The following is a 22555-nucleotide window of genomic DNA, read 5'->3' as shown; positions in this document are numbered from 1 at the left end:
CCCTAATCTCCTCTCTTCTTCTTCCCTGCCACCACCACCACCATAGGCATGACTGTCACCCTTCCTATCGTAGGCCAGCTCCCTCCCTTCTTTCTCTCTCTTTCTCACCTTCATCTTCCTCTTCTTCCTCCCTTTGCTTTTGCCTCATTTCTCGTTTTTTCTTAATTTTCTTCCCCGCCTCCTTCCGCCCAACCCTCTCTCCCTCTCTTCTTTTTCTTCAATGTAATTAATTATAATACACATCTTACTCATAAGTCATATCTGTGGTTATGAAGTATAGCCACCAGCTTGTCTAATTGCCAACTTGTGACTCGTCTTCCCTTAGTTTGTGTATAGAAGTATTTCATGGAATTGTTCCTCTTTCATCAAATTTTTGGGTGTCCTTGGTTTATTTATTTGTTGGAACATATTTTAACTTTATTGTGGCATTGTTCTTTATCATTATGTGTTGATTGTTCTGCCTTGATGCTTTTTCGTCGCCATGGATACACAAAAGATTGGTTGAGGACCAATATCTTGACTTCATGTTTTTGTGCCCCTCATTTATTTTTGATAGGTTGTGTGTGCTCCATATTGCTTTTTTGATTTTTCATTTTGAGGATGTGAATGTAGGTATATCATATCTCGAGAAGGAAGAAGTGCGTGTCCTCCTTAGACAGGTTTGTTTAACATTCTTTAGATTATTATTCCATAGTGATAATTTGCTCAGACTATAGGATCTTTCAATAGAAAACTAATAATTGATGCTGAACACAATCCTATAAGAACAAATTATTAATCTTTCATTCTAGACACTAGCTAATGTATTTTAGCAGTAGACATCATCGTCAAAGCCTTATCCCAAAATTTTTGGGTTGGCTTGACGAATCTTGTTCCTCCATTCAATTTTGCTTAAAGCCATGTGTCATCTCATAATTCTAGTTTGTTAATCTCTGCTATCTTTTTTGTTCTTGTTTTTTGATACCTTGGGTATTTGGGCCTCAAAGAGCTCCCGACTAATACCATGAGGCACGCATGTCACCCCTTCCACATGTATCAATTGTACTTGAGATATATCCCAGGGGTTGGGAATTGTTAATATTTGCTATTACTACCTCAATCCACATTCTTTTTTTTTCTTTTTTCTTTTCTCTCTTTAGAAACTTTAACTTGCTAATTCGTTTTAAGTAAGGGTGTAATGAGTTTTCGTTTCATGTGACCTAATCATTTTATCATCTTTGCCACCCTTCATTAACAATTGGAGCCACTACTACATCTTCCCTTAGTTTATTTCTTTTGGGGGCTACTACATTTTCTTGAATGCGCTTATTTCTAGTTTTTCATTCATCCATCTTAGCATCCTAATGTATGCATGCTCATTTATTCACATATTGTTTCTTGATTGCCCAAAATTCAGCTCCATGAGGCATGGCTGGTCTTATAAAATTTTCCTTTTAGGGTATGTTTGATTGCACATGGAAAATAGGGTGGAAAATCAATTTTCATGGAAAATGACATTTTCAAGTGTTTGATTGCACATGGAAATGGAAATTCATTTTCCACCTCAACCAAAAAGTCCACCAAAACATGGATTTTACTTTCCCACCATATGGGTGGGAAAGTGAAATCCACCTAAATTTTCCATCCCTAATTCTTCTACACTCGTATCTTTTTCTTCCCTACCACCACCACCACCATCACAATAACCTTGTTGTCGTCATCATCTTCGTCACTGTCACTATCGTCGTTGTCGTCATCGTCATCACCATCTCCGACCACTTTTTCTCTCTCTCTCATCTCCTCCTCCGCCGCCACCACCACCACCATGCTCTCCCCTCATCTTCCTCATCATCTTACCTCCGTCGCCACTGTCGTCACCGCCACCACCACTGCCACTACCACGACATCTTCCCCCCTCCCTCCTCCCTCTTCCTCCTCATCTTCTTCTTCCTCTTCCCCTCCTCTCATCTTTTTTCTCTTCCTCCTTCTCTCCTTCTTCTTCTTCTATTTCCCCATATAATTTTTCCATGATTTTATCCAAGTATAATCAAACAATAGAATTTGATTTTCCAACCCTACCTATTTTCCACCACTATGGAATTCAAATTCCATGGAAAGTCACTTTCCATTTAATCAAACATACCCTTAGTTTGATTGGAGGCTTCATGGCACTCCATAGGCACACCTCTACTTCAACTATATAGCTCTAATTCTATGGGCAACATCTTCCTCAATTTCTCAATCCTTTTGGATAAATGAACCAAGTGGACGAAGTTGCTTCAGGATATTTTTGGCCCATCAAGTTTTACTAGCCTTTACTTTCCATAGCACTCCATATCCTTTGTCTTGGTTCTACTTATTTTATAGCCATGGGACTCCAAAATACCTCTATAGATTTCTTATTTGATATGTAGACCCTGCCTAATACATTATTGAAGGAGATATCATATGCCTCAAGTAAGTGAATAAGAAGTGCCTAGTGGTTAGCCATGTTAATAAATTAATAAATCATATTATTTTATTTTATCTTTTATTTTTTAATTTTATGAAGCTAATATCATCGCATATTCCGTATAACATGGAGATATATATCTTGATTAGTGATGAACAATGAGGAACTCTATTGTTTACCTAATGTTCCTCTCTGGTGATTGTTGTAGTGCTTATATATGAAAAAATGGCTAGAGAATTTCACTGAGGGGACTGCGATGCCCTAGCCCATGCAATCATAAAATCATAAACCCTCTACGAATCGTGCCCTGATGCTTGTATGCAACTCACTATCATAGTGTTTGAAGGGTTCCCAAACCTACCACAATATCCTTAGGTCATTGGCCAAGTATAAGAGGCATCTAGTATCACATTGTGCACTCAGCCAAGCGATCGTGCCACCATCACTCATTACATGTATATATATAGACCGCTTCCCTGTAACGGTGCTATCATGCCGTGTAAGGATAGGCAACTCAGCCTAGGAGCATTGAGCTTCCAGCAGTTAAGGACACCCGATCTGTGAAGTTTTACAATAGCCATCTGTCCATTGGAACCCAACATAGGTCATAAACATGTAGGGAAACTATAAACCTTGCCACCAATGTATTTCTACTTAGTAAAACATAATATTTCTATTTCCAAGGCTCACTCACACTTTAGCCTTTAAAATGCTGGTTGGTCTCACCTTGCTATGTTTTGTACACTAGTCTTTTTATGCAGTTAATGTGACATGATCTGATAACTATGAAACCCACATCTTCTTAATGCCAAGATGTCAAGCCATTAAATGCTTGTATGCACATGTAACAAAAAACTGTGGATCTTCATTTCCACACCTACTTGGGCTGACCAAAATGGAGGTGACATTAAAATTTATACGTCGATCATACTTCAGTCCCATTTGACCTACTTTCAATTTTAAGGTCCAGCTTTTACCATTCCAAAATCAATCCCAAAATTCTGCATTGTGACAGTCTAATATCAATGCCTAAAATATTGCCAAACCACTTTCCATGGCCCATATATCTTTTAAAACTAGCATCCTTGATGATATAGTGCCGTGGCCCGTTGGATTCATGACGAAATTTTACAAATGTTGTTTGGAAGCAATAAAGCAGGATTTACTTATAGTTAATATAGAATTGCAGGAAGAAGGTTTTGCATTTTTGTTGTTCTAACCCTAGAAAGGATGAGCAGAAGTCATATCCGATTATAGGCTGATCAGTTTGTGAATAATTCCTATAAAATAATTGCTAAGATTTTGGCGAATTGGGTGGAAGAGATTCTTTCAGATATCATTAGTTAGGAGCTGGGTGTTTGTCAAGGGAGGCATATTATAGCTAATATTTCATCGCAAACGAGTAAGAAAATCCAGGGATTGTATTTAAGATAGACATGGAAAAAGCATGTGACTGTAAATTTGGATTTTCTGGATTATCTGTTTGAGAGAATTGGGTTTGGAGAGTCTCCCCACCTGGGACTTTACTTGATATGCTTGTTTGTGGTGGGCTAACTCCCCTGGAAAAGAAGGAGCTTGGGCGCAACAAGGCCATTTCCGGTTCTTTGCAACCGATCTCGTGATGGCATTTGGATAAATCAACCGAGGTTGATGTGGTCTGACGGGTCTCTTGTCCTGGGCAGCTTGAACAAAATGAGGTGAAGGGCGTATATGTTTGCATTAGTCCAACTTTCAAAGGGGGTGGGGACACTCTGTCGCATAAAAAAAAGAAATTAGGGGTTGAAAGTATTTAGAGACATTGAATAGGAAATGTGTATTTACAACCACTTTTTCGATTTGAGAACATGTGGTTGTTACACCATGCCCTCCATGATAGGGTAGCGAAATAGTGGAAATCCTCTTTCACTAGAAGACCATGATATTGTTTCAGAATTAAGTTGAAGTCTTTAAAAGAAAAGATAAAAGAGTAGGGGATGCTGATCTCTATCTTTCGTAAGAGTGAAGAGTAAGACAAGGGGTGGTTGAATTCTATAAAAACAAAATATACTCCGAAGAAATTATAATTCGATCAAGCCTGGATAACCTAGGCTTTGAATTTATCTTAGTGGAACAACATGCTTGGCTTGAGAGGCCATTTGAGGTTGATGAAGTAATGCCAAATGATTATTGTTATAAATGGTGAGAAAGCCCCGACTAAATGGTTTCTCTGGTGATGTTCTTAAGAATAAAATCCTAAAATGCTGTATTGTTCAGTAAAAGAGTGAGACAATTAGGTTCATGGAAGGTTAAATATTTGACCAAAGGGGAAGATAATTCTAACCAAAAGCACCCTAACAAGTATTCGATATATTTTTGATCCTTATTATCGATACCTCGGAGTATGAAATAGGGCTGTCAATGGATATTAATCTGTTTGAATAAGGGTATATTCGAATTTGAGAAAAATAATTTGACATCCGAATTCGAATCTGACGGATATTCTAATACGACATTTGAATTCAAATTTGATCATTTTATCAGATATGTGATAATATCTGATTCGACCAAGAGGAAATCAGCTTTGAATACTATTAAAAAATCGAGGGTTACATTTGCAGGCTACAAATAAGAGAAAATCGAAGCTTTCTTTATTCAAATATGGAAAAATTGATTGTTCAAAAGGGGTTCTTGCCAAGAAAAATCGAACTTGAAGATTACGAGAAAAATTGAGGGTTTAGAGAGAGAGAGAGAGAGAGAGAGAGATGCTTACTTGAATAATGGATGGAGAAAATGTTGCCGGAGAAACTGTCATCGCTTACTTGAATAATGGATGGAGAAAATGTTGCCGGAGAAACTGTCATCGGAGGAGATGAAGGGGTTCCCTCTTCTCACCTCTTGCAAAACGTAAGTCGATGAAGGGGTTCAATGGTTCACGATTGTTTTTGCTCCTGTGAGACAAAAACTTTAAAAGGAATTGAAGAGATTTATTTATATTTATTAATAAATACATATTCGATACTTTATTAAATATTGATATTGATTTGGATTGAATATTATGGGTTGGTTCAGATATACTATTATCTGAGTCCGTATCCAAAATATATTTGAATATTGAAAATTATCCGAATTCGAAAATATCTGATTCTTTGTTTACGGATTCGAATTCAGATTCAGATTTTGACTATCCCTTAATAGTCCTAGCGTGGAACATCGCTTGGACAAGCTAATAAAGGATCTCCTATAAAACGATACAGATGACATGCATAATTTCCTTTTAGTAAATTGGGAACTGATATGTACTCCCGTAGAAAATTGACAATCCTGGGTTTAAGGAGGTGAGATTTATGAATGAGGCTTTATTGGAAAAATGGCTACGGAGATTTGACAATGATAAAGATAACATGTGAAAGTGAATTATTAAGGCTAAATATGGGACCAAGAATTTTGGGTGGGAAAGCGATGAGGTGAGCTCATCCTTTTGGTGTGACACATGGAATGGAATTTCAAAAATCTTGCAAAGTTCTGAGAGGATAGCATTTTGACGTGGTGAGATAATTGGTATGGGGCCTCATTCGTTGCAATCTCCATCATTATTTGTCATATCTAATGAAAGAAACTTGTCAATCTTCAATCTAGGACTCAAATTTTGTGGGATCGTTGTTTCAAGAGAGGTGTCAATGATTAGGAGGTTCAGGATATCAGAAGTCTCATTAACTGTATATCCTAAGTCTCCATCGAGCCTTTTGCGGAGGATAGAATATGGTGGGTTTGTAGTTGTGCTATGATATTCCAGTTAGATCATTTTATCGATTGCTTAAGCCAGTATCTTCCTCATAATTTCCAGATCCTGCTATTTCGGCTCCAAAGGTATCTTATAAGGGTTCTTTCTTTATTTGCCTAACAGCTTTGGGTAGGAATCTAGCACTGAATACTCTAATTGCTTGTGGCATCACTGTACTAGATTTTAATTTCATGTGCAATGCAAATGGAGAATGAATAATTGGCGTACTCAAGCTTTTATGTATTGAGAAAGAATATTGTTGTCTTTAATGATATGTTGGGCTGTTTGAAGGGAAAAAGAAATAGTAGAGCATTTGAGAGGACGGAACACTCATTGCTAAAAGTGATAATTTCGTTAGGGTTCCTATATTTAAAGAAGAGTTTAAAGTTTTTGTTTTTTTTGTTTTTTTTGTTTTTTTTTAATTTTTTAAATATTTTAATAGTTTTAATTTTAATTCTAAGTTTTTATATAGGACTCTATCTCTATGTGTTGGTTTTCATAGTTTAGGGGGCTATCTGTGATGGATTTTGTAGTACGGAGGCTATCTTAGCCTTCTCTTTCAATTTTCTTATGTAAAAATCCACTGTACCTATAAAGAAAAGGTCTGATTTGTTCTTTAGGAGTGTCATGGAGTTAATGTTAAGTGATCACCACCCAAGCAATGGAACAGTGGTTCACCGGCCTAGGTGTGCAGCACGCCAGGGTTGTGAGATTGTCCCCATCAGCGACTTGCCCGATATGCTTGTTTGTGGTGGCAGGGTGTATCAACAGGGATTAGTCCTACTTCCAAAGTGGGTGAGGGCACCCTGTTGCATAAAAAAAACTAGGTGATCAATTTTCTTATTTTATTTTTTGGGTTTATTGTGATGGCTAAAGCTTTGCTGAGGATGATATTAAGAGTTCAAAGCATCAAATTCTGATAGTTAGAAGGGTTTAGGATGAAAGAAAGGTTTTGAAATACGGATGATATCCTCTTACTTATGGAGAAATCAGTAGAGGGGAAGGTAGGTCAGAGTTGTTTAGTTTTTTTTTTTGAATTAATATTTGGGTTGTCCATCAATTTTTTCAAAAAGTAAATTAGTTGGGGTAGGAGTTAATGGAGATTTGGATTGTACGGCATGGGTTTTGAAATATAATGTGGGAGGTCTGTCGATGACTTCTTTAGGGATGCCAACAGGTACGAAGTACAAATCTAAAGTGATTTTGGACCTGGTTATTGAAAAATCAAACGAAGGTTGGTAGTTGGTAAACTAGATATCGCTCGAAAGGTATGGTTGAAAAGTTGTCCTCCAGTATTCAGGTGTATTTCATTTCTTTGGTCCCCATGCTAATGGTGGTGGTGGTGAGGCACATTGAGAGGATTAAGTTGTTCAATGATAGGGAGTTTGTAAATGAATTATATGAATTCAGTCATTCTAAGTAAATGCTTATAGAAGTGTGGAGATCATTGTAGAAAGGTCTGAGAACGACAGGTTCGGTTGGGGGCACTAAAAGGAGTACATGTTTTATGGGTGTTGAATGTTGAAAGGAATCCAAAATACTGAGACTGAGTTTGCTAGGGGAGTTGGCTTTAAGTTGGTGATGGAAGTAGGAATCGTTTTTGTGAGGATGGGTGGAGGGGAAAGGGCCACTAAAGTTCCAATGCAGCCAAGTCCATGTTTCTATTCTCCCAATTTGTAATTCTGGATTCTTCCTTTGCCCAATGATTTGTGCTGTAAAACTCTCTTGAAATTATCTTTCTTCGCTAGGGGTGCTGTTTGGAAAAAATCTCATTCCGTTTTGAGTTATAATCGTTAGTTTTAATAATTTTTTTTTCATTAAAGTAGTTGGCGTTATCTACCAATTATTATGTGCTGCGGATTGATGTATATCGTAATCTTCTTTTTCAGGATCCTGAATTTTGGACATATAGACCTTTATCTGAACAGATGATCCGTGCAGCTGCAGATGATGTCCGTTTTCTCCTCTACATCTACCATAAGATGATGGGAAAATTGAATGAAAAATCCTTATGGCTTCTTGCAGTTCGTGGTGCACTCTACTGTCGATGTTTCTGCATCAATGACATTGAGTATGCGGATTGGCCTCCTATCCCCCCTATTCCAGGTCTTCATATTTTTGAATGAGTATGGTAATTGTAGTGCTGCTAAACATCCAGCGTTCATATTTTTAGGCTATGCAGCAAGGATTCACTTCATTTTTGAGAAAAAAATATTTGTGGACACATGCTGACATTTCAAACAAATCTTAATTTATTCAAATGTTTTTTTTTTTTTTTTTTGTATGTAAAGATAGATTTTATTAAAGGGGGTTGATGTGACCAACCCCCCCCACAAAAAAAAAAAAAAAAAAAACAGTACAGACACAGAAAAAACAGCCCTCAAGGGGACTACTCTATGTTTAGATTACAAACCCTCTTCCATCTGACAACAAAATCTTCGAAGAAGATGCCCCTAAATTCTTTACGGAGCTTACACGCCAAGACCGATAAAACCACTTCTTGACCAGAGTTCTCCTTATTATCAAATACTCAAGCATTTATCTCCTTCCACAAACTTCAGCGATGATTTGTTCAACTGTTTTATAGTTATATACCATTCTCCACCAATGGAAAACAGTGTAAGATGTGTTGGTATATCGGGTGTGTGTATGTGGGTTTCAATGTCATGTGCATGCTCATGCTCTTATGACATTGTTTTAAGGTATATATTGATGCCACAAGTTGGTTAAAGGGTAAAAGAGGGGTATTATTGAAAGTGGGGTACAAGAGAAAAGATAGTAAAATTGAAGGGATATTTTGAAAAAAGTGAGAAGGAAGGAGAGGAATGATAATAAAGTTGAAGGGGTGAAAAGAAAAAGACAATAAAGTGAGTAGGGTTGACCTCTCAAAACTGAAGTTGGATGAGACTTTTCTCTCCCCTTAAACTCTAGCAAAGTGGGCCCTACAGTTTTGTTTTATTATATATATCTATATTTATATTTATATTTATATAATAAAACAGAATTGTAGGGCCCATAGTTGTCATATTTTGTAGGGGATAAACCTCCAATCAACTACATTTTTGTGGGATAAACTTGTCTTCAAGATATAGTTTTGTGGGGCCTATTTTATTTCCTTTACTCTTCACCCCCTCTAATTTTACTATATTTCCTCTTTTACCTCTTTTACCCACTTGATTGTTTTTCATCTTTTATCCCCTTTAACCTCAATTTATTTTAATAATACACCTCCAACTTTATTTTTTTCCCACTTTTACCCCCTTAACCGTTGTAGGTGACTTGAAAATGATGGATAAGGATCCCTTCTAATCTCTATTCCTCCCCTATTTATAGGGGGCTTTGCCAATTATACAACGTTAGCTGGCAATGCATTACAGGATGAAAATTGGATCCACATCGACGCTACCTGGCTGGTAGCACAGTTGGCATCATTTCATTGGCCTCATCGTCTTCTTGTTAGTCGCCACGTCTCATGTCCTTGTGTCAATCGCCTATTAGGCATTCCTTAACATTTTCCGTTGCTTTCATCTACGCTAGCTGTCTTTTTTTGTCTCATTCCCAACGGCCAAGGTCTCGTTCTCGTTCTCAGTAGACACATGCCTATCGTTCTTGACCCAATATGATGTGAGCGAAATCGGCCACATGTTCGCCATCTTATTTTTTCGAAGACTGATCGCCGTATGATGTTTGACCTTTTGAAATGTCAACCTTTGGCTCCTCTTCTTAATAGGTCGCCATGTGGTGCCTTAATAGGTTTGATTGATTGACTCCCTTTTCCTTTTAGCCTAATACATTTAGTCCCCCTTCATGTCTGAGGCGATAGCATCAGTACATGCATTAGCACCTCTTAGGGTTTGAAAAACTTCGGTGATATTTGACTTGGTGTCATTAATGTGCTACTTTGAAGCGACAATCAATTATTTTCCTCAGTTTCCCATTACCATGATTGTAATTATTAGCCGTCGAAGTTATTATGGTGTACTGCATTTGAATACGGTAGTAGCTCTCGTTTCTTGTGTGTAGCACAAATGGCTGTCATCCTTGCGTGGTATTTATTGCCCTCGTAATTGGTGTCCTCTCCTTTAAAAGGAGAAGGGGTTAGTTTTGGCCACTTTTTACTCAGGATTTTTCTTACAACCTCTCATTTCTCTTCAAGATCTTTCTTGTGATTTTCTTTGTTAAACTCTTGTGATGGCAGTAAAAGGAAAGCCCTTGCAAACATTGAAAGATAACCAAAAGAACGCCAAGCCAAGAGTGCTACAGCTAAAGTGTCTTTGAAGCGTCCCAAAGTCCTGCCTTTCATAGAGGATAATTTCATTTAAGAAACCATTGAGGTTCACTACCCTCTGGCCCCTTAGGATTATGAGTGGACTTTTTTGTGGCTTGATGGGGAGGGCGACAGATACGCAAATCCCGACGACACTTTCAGATTCCCTCTGGAGAGGGGCGTTGTGTCACCTTCGGGCATCAAGTTTGATGGCCATAATTCTCCTTTTGATGCTTGGGTTGAATGGTTTGGGGAAACAATGCTAGATTTGGCCGTCGTTAGTAAATTAAAAGCCGTGGGAATTTATGACGCCATGTGTATCTCCACATGATTGAATATCGAGAAAGATGTCGCTAGCCTTGTGGGTCTCACTAGTCGCTGCCTTGCTGGTGCAGTGACACTCATACTTCCATTTTTGCATGGGGCGAGCTGACACACTTGAAGATGTTTTTGTATTGATGGGTCCTCCTATTATCACGGTGATTGGGAAGGCAAATCTAGCCCTTTATGTCCAAGAACTTGTCATTAAGGATCTACTCATAGTGGCGCAGTCCGCTCAAAGGTTAACCCTGATCCTTCTGTAGATCCTTGGACTAAGTTGACTTGTTCAAAGTAGGTGAATTTCGCAGGATGGGTCAATTTATCAAAGGCAATGGTCATAGGTCATCTCATAACTTAGAAGCTTTGATAGCATACTAGTTATCTTGGCACGTTATAAAGTGCGAATAACATGGAAACATCAACCATTCTTGTTCCCATTGGCCATCAAGCTTGCGGCGAGATCCACCCACCCTAGCTATCACTTGGATCTTGTTAGCCAGGAGATAATGTCTTAGTTTTGGGATGCATAGACTAAAGTGAGGTAGTCCTTTTCGACTGTTGGTATCGCAATTTTGTGCCACGCAAAATATGACTCACATAGTATATTGGCCGTTCTCCGCCTTCTGGATCTTCCTGACAAACTAGGACTCCAATAGCTTCCTCTATAAACGCTTGGTAAATGATGAGAAGTCTATCAAATGTAGGTGGGATGAGTATGGGTACTCTACTCATGGCCCATTTTACTTCTTCAAAAGCAACTTGGTGAGAGCTTGTCCATTCGAATCTCACATTCTTCGATAATAATGCTACCAGAGGTGTTGTAGACTATGCCATCCCTGGGTTGCAACACCTTATGTACGATATTTTGCCCAAGAAACACTTTACTTGTTTGACTGTTTTCGGCGCCGTTAATGACATGATAGCCTCAACCCTTGATGACTTAATGCTAATCCCTCTCTGTTGTACTACGAAACCTAGAAAGTTTCCTGTCCATGTGAAGACGTTTTTAAATTCTTGCAACAAACTCAAAATTATGCTTTTTTCCTGGACGGTCAAATCCTTGCTAATTAACAAAAGGTGATTGAGCGTATCATCACTCAAGTAAATTGTTTCCAATTCATTGGAGGCAACTTTGACTAAAGTGAAAACGATTGGCTCGGATGTTTGTCATCGACGTTTATTTCTTCGTTGTCGTTGGAGGGAGTAGCTGGCTCCCTCCGAGAAGGCATCATAAATGATAAGCCATTCTTTTGTCGGGTAGCAGGACTTTGGTAATTCGTGCTCCAATCCTATCTTTTACGGACGACGATTGTTCTTGCTTGCGATGTCTTTCGCAAGCGGGTTCAATCTGAGGTAAGGTATAGGTATTTGGCTCTTGAACCCGACCCATATAACAACAATAACAATAACAATAACAACAACAACACAATAACAATAACAACAACAACAACAACAATAATAATAATAATAATAATAATAATAATAATAATAATAATAAAACACAGCTGTAGGGCCCACTTTTCTGGGGGACAAACTTCCATCTAACTAGGATAATCATCCCATTCAACATCAATTTTTCTGGGGCCCACTTTATTTTCTTTCCTCTTCACCCCCTTTAACTTAACTTATTTCCTCTTTTTAACACTTTATTGTTCTTCATCTTTTACCCTTTAACCTCAATTTTTTTTAATAATGCTCCCAACTTTATGATCATTATTTTTTTGCTTTTACCCTATTAATCCAAAAGAGGATGCACGTGCCATAGTGTGAAGGCCATGCACTACGACACCTAGAGTTAGGTGTAGCTCGCCCTAAAGTCACCTGGGAGGACCCATGTAAATCTATGTAAGGCTCACATATGAAGTCATATTAGTCCTGTGCCAAGGCATATCTGTTAGCTTAGTGACATTATTGTAATAAAAAAGTAAAGAGTATGATCGGCCTCTACTTTTGATGTTTCCTTTTGAAAACCTAGGAAAGACTTAGCGTGTTCTTTGTAGGAAGGGTGGCTTTGGTCCCAGTCCCCGACCTACACCCACGTTCACTTTGAGCCCTCGCCTAAGCTATGTGGCGTCCCGCGTGTACTAGATCACTAATTGCTTGTAACACACCTTATTTGTTTTTGTAATACTTTGTATAATTGCTTACTACATCAACAAAGTTGCTTCCGGGTTTTGCCTCGTGTTGCTTCCGTTCTTTTGTATTGCTAGCTACATTTTGTGTGTGACATAATATTTGAGAGGCTTGCTTGCAGGCTATCACCCCAAGGGCTGCACGACCTCTCTTCGAAAGAACACGGTCGTGACAGTTGGTAAGAAAGTATCAGAGCCCAGTTGATATCAGAGACAAGTTGGTATTCATGTCCCACGCTCTTCCCTAGTTCCATTTAGTTCACACGAACAATGGCAAGAGGAGAGAAAAGCACAGCGGACCAACCCGCGCCAACTCCACCATCCCTACGTACAAACAAGGAACGTATAAAACTACTCAAAGATCAAATGGCCTGATTATTGGGTCTCGTTGATGGTATTACTCAACTAGGTAATCACCAAGACACGTTGGGTAACGAAACTGTGACCCTCAGTGCTAAATTGATTAACCATGGGGAAGATACTCAAGGATCCCTAACAAACCTCTAGAAACAGATCACGGAGCTCACTACCAAGGTAGGTTTCCTGGTAAGAGCCGTTTGTAACAAACGGCCTACCGGTGGTGAAGCTCCTCCCTCGTGCATGCAAGTCCCCGAGCCGTGTGCCTTTAGTGGTGCTCGTGATGCGAAAGAGCTCGACAATTTCCTGTTCGTTATGGAGCAGTACTTCCGTGCCGCTTGTCCGGATTTAGAAGAGGTAAAGGTCACCACGGCTTCTATGTATCTCACAGGTGATGCCAAACTATGGTGGCGTACCAAGTATGTTGAGATGGAAAATGACCAATGTTCCATCGATACATGGGATGACCTCAAACGAGAGTTGAAAAATCAGTTCTCACCAGAGAATGTGGAGTTCATTGTTCGCAGAAAATTGAGTCAACTCCGCTAGACAGGCACCGTGCATGACTATGTTAAGCAATTTTCCACCTTGATGCTTGATATTTGTGACATGTCTGAGAAGGACAAGCTATTTTCATTCCTAGAAGGGTTTAAGCCTTTGGGTTCAGACTGAACTCCAAAGGCAACGTGCGAAAGATCTTACGTCTGCTATTGCCACAACTGAGAGGTTGATGGATTATACTCCCATGGATAGGGGCAAAAAGAAGGTACACCCTCAATCGAATGGGTACTCCTTGTAGCATGAGCACACCCAAAGGTAAGAATGGAGGACAGACGCAGTTCTAATCAGGGATCCCAGCGGGATTCCTCCCCTTCGAAGAACACAAGTGCCGCGTCTAACAATCACTGCAACTAGCTTAAATGCATTTTGTGTGGTGGACCTCATAAGACATTAAGGGCCCGTGTGGATACATGAGTCAGAAGTACTTAGAACATAAATATTTTCATAAGTACTTTTTGAAGTACTGTCTGGAGTAGGTGGATAACTGTTGTGTGTTTGGATGTAGGTTCTGAAAAGTATTGTCAGAAGTACTTTTGATAGAGTTTTGTGTTTGGAAACTATTTTGGATTCTGTTAAAATGATTAAAATGCCTTTATAAGTATCAATTACTATTTTTAACATTATTACTCAACAAATTATTCTTCAAAAGAAATAAAAGTTATTGTTTTTATCCATAAAAATTAATATAAACACCTAACAATTATAAACAAATAGAAGATATTGTGAGCAAATATATACAACCACTAAAAATATGAAGAAGCTTTCACCACATCAATAGATAGTAAATTTGTGTGTAATTGTTCACATCAATCTTGCAATAAGAAAATTTCAACCATGGTTGGAATGCTCATGGATAAATCATTGAGTGAGCAATTGGGGGAGGTAGAAATCCAAATTCAAATGCTACATTAAAAGGCTACCACTATATCAATGGATAATAATAAAATATTATTTAATTGCATTTTTGAGGATATGCTTGTAATTTTCAAAATTTATGAGGGGCATACTTGTCCCAAATGCTACACCAAAAAGCTACCACCACATCAATGGATAGTAATATAGTATTACTGCAATTGCATTTTTTAGGGGTATGCTTGTAATTTTCAAAATTTATGAGGGGTATACTTGTCGCAAATGTTACACCAAAAGACTACCACCATATCAATGGATAGTAATATAATATTATTCCAATTGCCTTTTTGAGGATAGGTATGTAATTTTCAAAATTTATGAGGGGCATACTTGTCCCAATCCAGTCATTTTAACAATGTTTTGTGGCTCCGTGTAAGAGTAGTTTAGAGAAGTAGCACCATCGGCACTCCGTGAAAAAGCACTAAAATGACTTCACAGTAAAGTAGTTCTTTCCAGGAGTTATTTATACAAACACCTTTAAAGTGCTTCTGACTCCCCGCAAAAGTCAGAAGTACTTAGAAAAGTCAATCCACACAGACCCTAAATTGCTCACAACGACCCAAGTTGAACACGTTATTAGCCTCCCAGAATGACCTAGTCACAAGAGTACAAGTGGGCGAGATGATGACAAGTCTCCTCACATGGGAGCCATGCATTTGTTGAATGCACTCAAACAGACCTCTAAGACTCATAGCCATTAATGAAAGGGTCTGATGTATGTGGACATCGAATTGGTGGTAAGTACATCCAGGCAATGGTTGATATAGGAGCGATACACAACTTCATTTTCCCTGTAGAGGCAAAACGCCTCAATATTCAGCTCGAGAAAGATTTTAGCTGCATGAAAGCTGTTAACTCCCAGGCCATTCCGATCCAAGGGTCGGCCAAAGCCGTGTCCATCAAGATAGTGACATGGAGGGGTAAGCTCGACTTGTTCGCAATTCCACCCGATGAATTCAGAGTCATCATTGAGATGGACTTCTTGCGATAAAATAGAGCTGTTCCAATGCCATTCGCCAACACACTGGGCATGTTAGGTGAATGCCCAAGATTTATTCCCGTGTCCACAAGCAACGAAGAGGGAAAGATGATCTCAGCCCTTCAGTTGAAGAAAGGAGAGCAAACTTACATTACTACTCTACGAGTTGAACCTGATGATCAGGACCATAGTTCAACTCCCACTCCGGTTCGACAAGTATTGAGAGAATTTGATGATGTAATGTTGAATGAGCTTCCTAAGGCCTTATCGCCGTGTAGGCCGATTGACCATCAGATTGAACTAGTACCTGGTATCACACCTCCTGCGAGGGGGCCTTACAAGATGAATCCTCCGGAACTAGTTGAGCTACGCAAACAACTTGATGGACTTCTAGAGTCTGGGTTTATCAGACCTTCCAAGGTACCTTATGGGGTGCCTATTTTGTTCTAGAAGAAGCATGATGGATCATTGCGACTTTGTGTTGACTATCGAGCGTTGAACAAAGTCATTGTCAAGAACAAGTATCCTATCCCACTGATTGCCTACTTATTTGATCAACTTGGGACAGTCAAGTACTTTTCGAAGTTGGATTTGAGATCAAGTTACTATCAAGTTTGGGTTGCAAAAGGATATGAGTTGAAAACTACCTGTTCTACTAGGTATGGTGCCTATGAGTTCTTAGTCATGCCCTTCGGCCTAAGCAATGCACCTGCCATGTTTTGCACTTTGATGAACGACCTCTTCAGGCAGTACCTTGACAAGTTTGTTGCGGTATATCTTTATGATATTGTGGTGTATAGCTCTATTATCGAAGAACACGTTTAGCATTTATGCAAGGTATTCCAAGTGCTTCGCGACAATCAGTTGTATGTCAAGCTAGAAAAGTGTTCACTTGCTGAAGAACATTAATGTTTCTTGGCCATACTATGGGCAGTGGACAGATTCAGATGGATATGGAGAAAGTGTGAGCTATTAATGAATGGAAAACCCCCTTAACCATCTTAAAACTTGGGTTATTCCTCGGTCTTGTGAACTATTATCGACATTTCGTCCAAAGGTATTCCAAACGTGCCATGCCTCTCACAGACCTACTAAAGAAAGATCGTACTTGGTTTTGGTCAGACCAGTGCCATGAAGCGTTTGAAGACCTCAAGCTTGCTGTCATGCAAGATCTTGTCTTAGCTCTACCCGACATCACCAAGCCGTTTGAAGTTTAGACTGATACATCTGACTTTGCTATTGGTAGAGTGTTGTTACAAGATGGGCATCCACTTGCTTATGAAAGTCGTAAGCTCAATGATACCGAGAGATGTTATACCGCCCAAGAGAAAGAGTTGTTAGCCGTCATCCATTGCTTGAGAATTTAGAGACATTATCTACTGGGATCACAGGTTCAGGTGAAGACTGATAATGTGGCCATAAGCCATTTCTTGACTCAGAAGAAGTTGACCTCAAAACAAGCTCGTTGGTAAGAGTTCCTCGTAGAGTTTGACTTAGCCTTGGAATATAAGTCAGGGAAGATCAATAGCGTGGCCGATGCCTTGAGTCGTAAAGTAGAGCTAGTAGCCCTTCAGTGTCATGTTTCTCAAGTCACCAGTACTTTACAGAAGAGAATTCAGAATGGTTTGAATAGTGATCCCCAAGCAAAGGCCATACTCGATATGGTGAAGAAGGGGAAAACACATCGTTTCTTCCTCAGGGATGGATTGTAATATACTACTAAAAGCCACTTATATGTTCCACGGGTGGATAGGCTAAGACGGGAAATCATAAGTGTCACGACACTCCATGGGTTGGCCATCCAGGCTGGCGTCGCACGTTGGCTCTTTTAGAACGAGGATACTACTGGCCGAACATTTGAGATGATGTGTTGGACTATGTAAAGACCTGTCTCATTTGCCAGCAAGACAAGATCGAACGAGACAACCTATTGGGTTGCTTGAACTTCTTCCAGTTCCTCAAAGGCCTTGGGAAAGCATCTTTATGGACTGTCTCAGGTTTACTGAAAGTTGCAGAGCATGGTTCCATCCTAGTGATTGTGGATTGTTTCTCTAAATACACCACGTTTATCCTGGCATCGACACATTACTCAGCAGAAGAAGCACGTACTTATTTCTCAAGCATGTCATCAAATATTGGGGTGTGCCCAAAATATTATCAGTGATAGAGATGTAAGATTCATAAGGAAGTTTTGGACCGAACTATTCGACCAGTGGGCATCTTCAAACAAATGGGCAAACGGAGCGATTCAATGTCATGTTGGAAGAGTACTTAAGGCATTTTGTCAATGCCAATCATAAGGATTGGGCGAATCTTCTTGATGTCGCGTAGTTTTGTTTCAACCTTCAGAAGAGCTCTTTCTCCAACAAGAGTCCTTTTGAACTTAGTACTGGCCAACAACCTTTAACACCTTACACTATTATTTCAAGTTATTAGGAACAGTGTCCAAGGATGTACAGGTTTACTAAGCTTTGGCAAGACAACAATGAAATGCCAGGTCTTACCTTGAAAAAATCGTCCAAGCGAATGAAGAAATGGGTTGATGAACGTCGTTGACCGAGTTTAACGAGCACACAAAGGCCTAATACAACATTTTGAAGGTCCAATGCTCATCTTCTTTCAAGTTGGCAAAGTCTCCTACAAGTTGAAGTTACCGCATTGATTACGCAACATTCACCCTATATTCCATGCCAACTGTCTCAAGCCATTCCATGCAGATCCAGCATGCAACATTCCAATACGTACACCTTCTCATTCAACAATTCAGCCAGAGCGTGTTGTCGACAAGGTTCTCGCAAAGTGTCAAGTTAATAGTAATTCAAGCAAGTAACAACAGATGGAGTACTTTGTCAAGTAGAAGAACATGCCAGAATGTGAAGCTACTTGGGATAGTGCAGAGAACTTACTACCATTCAAGCAAAAGATTGAAGAGTTTCTCAGGGACAATGCGACGAAGACGTCTATAGAATAGGTGGGGGAGATTGTGAAGGCCATGCATTACGACACCTAGAGTTAAGTGTAGCTCGCCTCGGAGTCACCCGGGAACACCCATGTAAATCTATATGAGGCTCACATATGAAGCCATATTAGCCCCGTGCTAGGGCATATCTGTTAGCTTAGTGGCATTATTGTAATAAAAGAGTAAAGAGTATGATCGGCCTCTACTTTTGATGTTTCCTTCTAGAAACCTAGGAAAGATAAGAGCGTATTGTTTGTAAGAAGGGTGTCTTTGGTCCCAATCCCTAGCCTACACCCACGTTGACTTTGAGCCCTTGCCCAATCTATGTGGCGTCCCGCGTGTACTAGATCACAAGTTGTTTGTAACACACCTTATTTGCTTTTGTAACGTGTTACTTCATGTAATTGCTTACTACATCAACAAAGTTGCTTCTGGGCTTTACCTTGTGTTTCCCCCGTTCTTTTGTATTGCTAGATACGTTTTGTGTGAGATATTTTTGACAGGCTTGCTTGTGGGCTATCACTCCAAGTGCCGCACGACCTCTCTTCGAAAGAACATGGCCGTGACACGTAGGCATGGGCGAACTCTAGTGTATATATCTTTTTTCTTTTCAAAATTTACAACATTTATTTCGGATGAGTAAACATGTCCAAGACTCCTGCTTGGATGCCATGTTCAAAAAATCCCCATCTAGAAGAGATCGTTGTCATCAAAGCCTTATCCCAAAAGTTTGGGTCCGACTCAATGAATCTTGTTTCCTCCATTTAGTTGAAAGCCATTTCTTGTGTTACGTTCATATGAGCTATCACTTCCTCAGTAGACATCCTTTTTGGTCTTCTTTCACTCTTGTAGAACCTTCAACTTGCATGTTTCTTCTAATTGGGACTTTAAATAGTTTTTGTTTTCCAACCAAATCATTTCAATCGATTTTCCCGTAGTTTTCCTCCTATTGGGGCTATTACATTTTCAATCTTGCATTCATGCTAAAGTTCAATTCCATAAAACACAGTTGGTCTTACCGTTGTGTTATAAATTTTCTTTTTAATTTGACTGGATGTGTTGACTATATAGCTTGCCAGACGCACATCTTTATTTTAACCATCTAACGAAAATTCTTGGGTAAATTACAATTGACACGCTAAAGTTTGGCATAATTCACTTCGACCCCGTAACATTTTGACAATTGCACTTACCTCCTCTTTCACAGACGGTGTAAAAGTTCAGATGTTATTTTACTATTTTACCCTCGCATTTTATCTTTTTTTTTTTTAAAATACAAAAGAATTAAAATTTGAAATTATAAAAATGTGGGTCTAAGCATTGACAAGTACATCCATTTTTTTACAAGGATAGTTTTATTTATAAAATGGAATAACATTTTAAAAAGGATAAAATGGTCTTTATAAATTGTAAAATTCATTATTTAACTGTCTGGCTAACGAGAAGTAGACAAAAGGGTATAAATGAACCCGTTAGATAACTATATAGGAGGTAAGTGTGATTGTTGAAACATTAGGGGATCAACATGAAATTATGCCAAACCATAGTGGCTGAAAGTGTAATTTATCCAAAATCTTTTTACAATTTCCGTAATCCCTCAATCCTTACAAATGATATATTACCAAGATATTGAAATTTGTTGCTCTATGGTGTTTCCTAGCCATCAATTTTCATTACTAAAGTTTCATTCCATCTACTCTTATCTTGGATCTCTCTGAGGAGGAATGAATTTCACTTTTAACTTGGTTTTCTTGTGGCAGATAACGTAATTGCAGGAGGGAATGTGCCTGAGGAGGAGATATTATCAGTGTTAATCGTTCCTCCAGGCAAAATGGGATGTGTCATAGGAAGAAGAGGAGCTTCTATCTTGTCAATCAAAGAATCCTGCAAGTAAGTAATCTCTCATTCATTAATTTGATTTCAAATTGCAGTCTTTCGATAATTTAAATGCATGTTACAGTGCGGAAATTCTCATTGGAGGCGCTAAGGGACCACCTGACAAGGTTAGTTCACTAAATCTTACAGAAGCTTAAATGAATAAATTTACATATAATCTTCTGTACACAATCTGATCCTGAAATGTGTGGTATGATGTAGGTATTCATCATAGGACCTGTGAAGCAAGTGAGAAAAGCAGAAGCCATGCTAAGAGGACGGATGTTGGACATATATTAAGACCCTCATCCCTGCTGTTAACCTGACTGACTTTGAACTTACAGTTTCCAGAACATGTACTTGTTTCCCTTTTGGGGAAGTATCTTGTATATATTATGCGTGAGCTTGCTTTCTGATTATATTTTCACCACCCTCCCCTATGACCTTTAGCCCCGTGTGTGTGTAATAAACTTGATGGGTTACTCGGTGAGCTATTTCTATATTCTCTATTCCAGTGTTTGTGTTTCGATTGTAGCTTGTAAACTCTGTTTGGCAGCAACAATTTTTTTTTACTTGTCCCGAATACGATTTGAGTTTTCCTTGATCATGTGGTGGAAACCCTTAGTCAGATTGACTTCCATGCTGTTTGTCACAATTTTTCAATGAGTTGCGATAAAATTGACTCAGTAAAAGCTACATGTTTTTCACTTGCTTGATGTGGCATGTTCACAGAACCATAGATCTTATTCTTCAGGATACACAAGGAAAAAATTTGTGGTTATGTTTACATGCCACATCCAGAGAGTGAAAAGTAAGTGGCTTTTACCAGTCTGGTCTATCATTGGATTTTTTCAATATTGCTATACATTGCCTTCGCAAATAATCTTTGAAAGAATCAAAGGAATTTATCTTTTTCTCTTTAGTTCTGTTTTAACCAAGAGTAAATTCCCAATAATTTCGAAACTTTTAAGTATTTTCAAAGTGTTGCTAGTGTTGACAAAGTTATCATGTAACGTTGATAATTTGATAACAGTATGTGATAGTTGTGTCAACATATGTAACACTTTCGGTAATTATTTGGGAATTTATCCTTTAATCAAAGCATAGTTCTTTCAAATATAGTTTAATACTTTGATACACATGTTTTATAGGTGGAGTTTTGATGGTCTGAAGTGAACTAAACCATCAAACATTTTTTTCCTTGAGCTAATCCAAATATTTTTCACACAAAATAAGGAATGGAAAATGTTTGAACTTCGAACCTCAAAAATACCCTTCTCATGCTTTTAATTATTTATTTATTACCGAAGAACTAGATCTAACGTATAGTTTAAACCGATTCTTATGCTTGCTACTCAAGATTTCATCTAGTCTTTCTTGAAGAATCAAATTTTATTTGTCGAAGTCATCTAGTTTCTTAACATAGTTCACATGTCAACCACATAAGCTTTGTACTCAAGTCCAACTTTCACCCCCATTGCCCCTAAACCAGCCCCCAGTAAAATGCAAACGAAATCTTAAAAAATACGAGCTCAAAAAAATCTATTTTTCTTAAAAAACACTGAAATAAATTTGTACTAGTTAGAGAGAGAGAAGTGAGATTAAGGGTGACAATCTTAACATGACCCATGAACAATATGAAATTAATGGGTTGAGGTCAAGCGTAAATGGGTTTGGGTCATAATAGTGTGTGCAAGGTGACGATGGATCGAACAAAGAGGGACATGGGGTTGAAGATGGATTCAACTGAAGTCATGGTCTCCTATGGCTTGAGAAAGCTCCAAGGTGTGTTGGAGGCTTGGGAGCAACGTTTCTGAAGGTTTGTTAAAAAGCCCAAGTGAAGCCAAAGCTTCAAAATATATAAAAAACACTTGGGTAACGACTACTTGTCAGTGGTACTAATAGAGAGCAAATACAACACAAATATGGTTGTTGCACATTATCAGTGGCATCGACAAAAACTGTGTAAATTGCCTAGAAAGGTAGTTTTCTATCAGTGCT

General features: G+C 38.7%; 1 protein-coding gene across 2 annotated transcripts in view; it reads left to right on the top strand.

Annotated features, from left to right (window-relative positions):
* Positions 1–21192, top strand: part of LOC147410749 (3'-5' exonuclease domain-containing protein / K homology domain-containing protein / KH domain-containing protein) — a 56087-nt gene extending 34895 nt beyond the window's left edge. For both annotated transcript variants that reach the window (XM_086439775.1, XM_086439783.1), the window contains exons 6-10: positions 613–659; positions 8081–8297; positions 20440–20569; positions 20640–20682; positions 20777–21192. In XM_086439775.1, the coding sequence (XP_086295901.1) occupies positions 613–659; positions 8081–8297; positions 20440–20569; positions 20640–20682; positions 20777–20854 (515 nt within the window). In that variant the 3' untranslated portion in view covers positions 20855–21192. The remainder of the gene's footprint in view (positions 1–612; positions 660–8080; positions 8298–20439; positions 20570–20639; positions 20683–20776) is intronic.
* The last annotated feature ends 1363 nt before the right edge of the window (positions 21193–22555 follow it).

Source organism: Akebia trifoliata, chromosome 1 (genome assembly GCF_017979445.1).
Source record: "Akebia trifoliata isolate Shusen 1 chromosome 1, ASM1797944v1, whole genome shotgun sequence".
Classification (NCBI taxonomy): domain Eukaryota; kingdom Viridiplantae; phylum Streptophyta; class Magnoliopsida; order Ranunculales; family Lardizabalaceae; genus Akebia; species Akebia trifoliata.
The sequence above is the reverse complement of the archived record's forward strand: the minus strand, read 5'-3'. Positions and strand labels throughout refer to the sequence as shown.